The 1937-nt window shown below is 41.3% G+C and overlaps 1 protein-coding gene across 1 annotated transcript; it reads left to right on the top strand.

Moving 5' to 3' along the window:
- The first annotated feature begins 203 nt into the window (after positions 1 to 203).
- LOC132064378 (uncharacterized) lies at positions 204 to 1937 on the top strand. The gene has a single exon (XM_059457336.1). The coding sequence runs from the start codon at positions 204 to 206 to the stop codon at positions 1935 to 1937; it is 1734 nt and encodes a 577-aa protein (XP_059313319.1).

Raw genomic sequence — 1937 nt, 5'->3', positions numbered from 1 at the left:
GAGCTGGGTTAAATGGAGAAATTACTTCCCAAATGAGACTCCACAACTATAGTAACATTGATGAAACTCTTGAAGCGGCTATTGAGATAGAGGGGGGTCTCAAGGAAGACAAGATTAATAAGTCGAGAGGCTACATAAGTTCATGGAACAATAACAAGGAAAAAGGAATATCTTCCTCCAATTGGCAAAAGAATAAGGGCACCATGCAAAAATTTAAGAAGCCCTTTGTGAAAAACAATCAAGTTGAGAAGCAACCCAAAAAATTTGCTCCAAAAGCAGGAGGTACAAAATCTAACCCGATCCGATGTTTTAAATGTCAAGGCTTTGGCCATATAGCAAGTGAGTGTGCCAATCGGAGAGCATTTATTATGAGAGAAGCGGGTAGTGATGATGAGGGAGAACATGACGTGAAAGATGATGAGGGTAATTATGGGAATGATAAACGTGGGAGTGATGAAGAGCAAGATGATATGGAGGGTGATGGAGATGTCACCGCTCCAAATTGTTTGGCAAGAAGGGTGATGACATGTATGGCCAAGCTTCAAGAAGGGGAGATCACCGTCCCTAACTATGTGGTAAGGAGAACAATGATAAGCAAGGCCATGGATGATCCTAGCCAAAGAGAGAACCTTTTCCATTCTAAATGTGTTATCAACCAAAATTTGTGTGTCATGATCAATGATAGTGGGAGTTGTGCAAATGTTGCAAGTACGACGTTGGTTTATTTCTTGAAACTTCCCACCACTAATCATGAAAATCCTTACAAACTCCAATGGCTTAATGAATGTGGAGAGTTGAAGGTGACTCGACAAGCCTTTATCAAGTTCAAAATTAGGAAGTACCAAGATGAGATCCTTTGTGATGTTGTTCCCATGCAAGCTTGTCACCTTTTACTTGGAAGACCTTGGCAATATGATAGGTCAGCCAAGCATGATGGAAGAACCAATCGGTACACTCTTGTTCATAATGGGCTCAACCATATGTTATGTCCTATGACGCCTTTGCAAGTTGGTGACGTTTACCACAAAATGAGGGAGTTGAAAGAGAAGGGCAAGGGTGTACAAGGAGATAGTGAGGGAAGTGGGAAAAAGAAGGAGTCGAAGGGAAAGGCTAAGGTGGCCCTCTTGGCAAATCTAGGGGAGATTAGGGAGGAGTTAGAGGAGCGACAACCGGTGATCCTCCTCACTCATAGGGACTATGCTTTGCACACTAATGAACTAACCTCTTCTTTGCCTAGTTCTATTTCTTCTCTTTTGCAGGACTATGATGATGTGTTTCCCACAGAGCTTCTAAAGGGATTGCCACTATTAAGGGGAATTGAGAAACAAATTGACTTTGTCCCGGGGTCTCAATTGCCAAACAAACCTGATTATAGGGCCAACCCGGATGACACCAAAGAACTTCAAAAGCAAGTGGATGAACTCCTTGAAAAAGGGGTTATGCGAGAAATTATGCTTCCATGTGCCGTGCCCGTGATCTTGGTGCCAAAGAAAGATGGAACATGGTGCATGTGTGTTGATTGCCGAGCCATCAACAAGATAATGGTAAAGTATCACCATCCCATACCTTGTCTTGATGACATGCTTGATGAATTGAATGGTTCATGCATATTTTCTAAGATTGACCTTAGGAGCGGATACCATCAAATCCGAATGAAACCCGGAGATGAGTGGAAAATGACATTCAAGACCAAATTTGGTCTATATGAAAGGTTGGTGATGCCTTTTGGCCTCACTAACGCTCCTAGTACTTTCATGCGATTAATGAATCATGTGACGAAACCTTTTCTTAGCAAATTCGTGGTTGTTTACTTTGATGATATATTGGTGTATAGTAGAACCATGGATGAGCATGTTGATAATTTTAAATGTGTATTTGAAGTGTTTAGACAAGAACAACTTTATGCTAATGTGGCTAAATGTTTTTTTTTGTGTTGA

The sequence above is a fragment of the Lycium ferocissimum genome, chromosome 1, assembly GCF_029784015.1.
Source record: "Lycium ferocissimum isolate CSIRO_LF1 chromosome 1, AGI_CSIRO_Lferr_CH_V1, whole genome shotgun sequence".
NCBI lineage: Eukaryota > Viridiplantae > Streptophyta > Magnoliopsida > Solanales > Solanaceae > Lycium > Lycium ferocissimum.
This window is presented reverse-complemented; position numbering and strand designations above follow the sequence as displayed.

Bases quoted from the DNA above. Each gene is read 5' to 3' on its own strand.
- LOC132064378 (XM_059457336.1), top strand. From the start codon at position 204: ATGCAAAAATTTAAGAAGCCCTTTGTGAAAAACAATCAAGTTGAGAAG.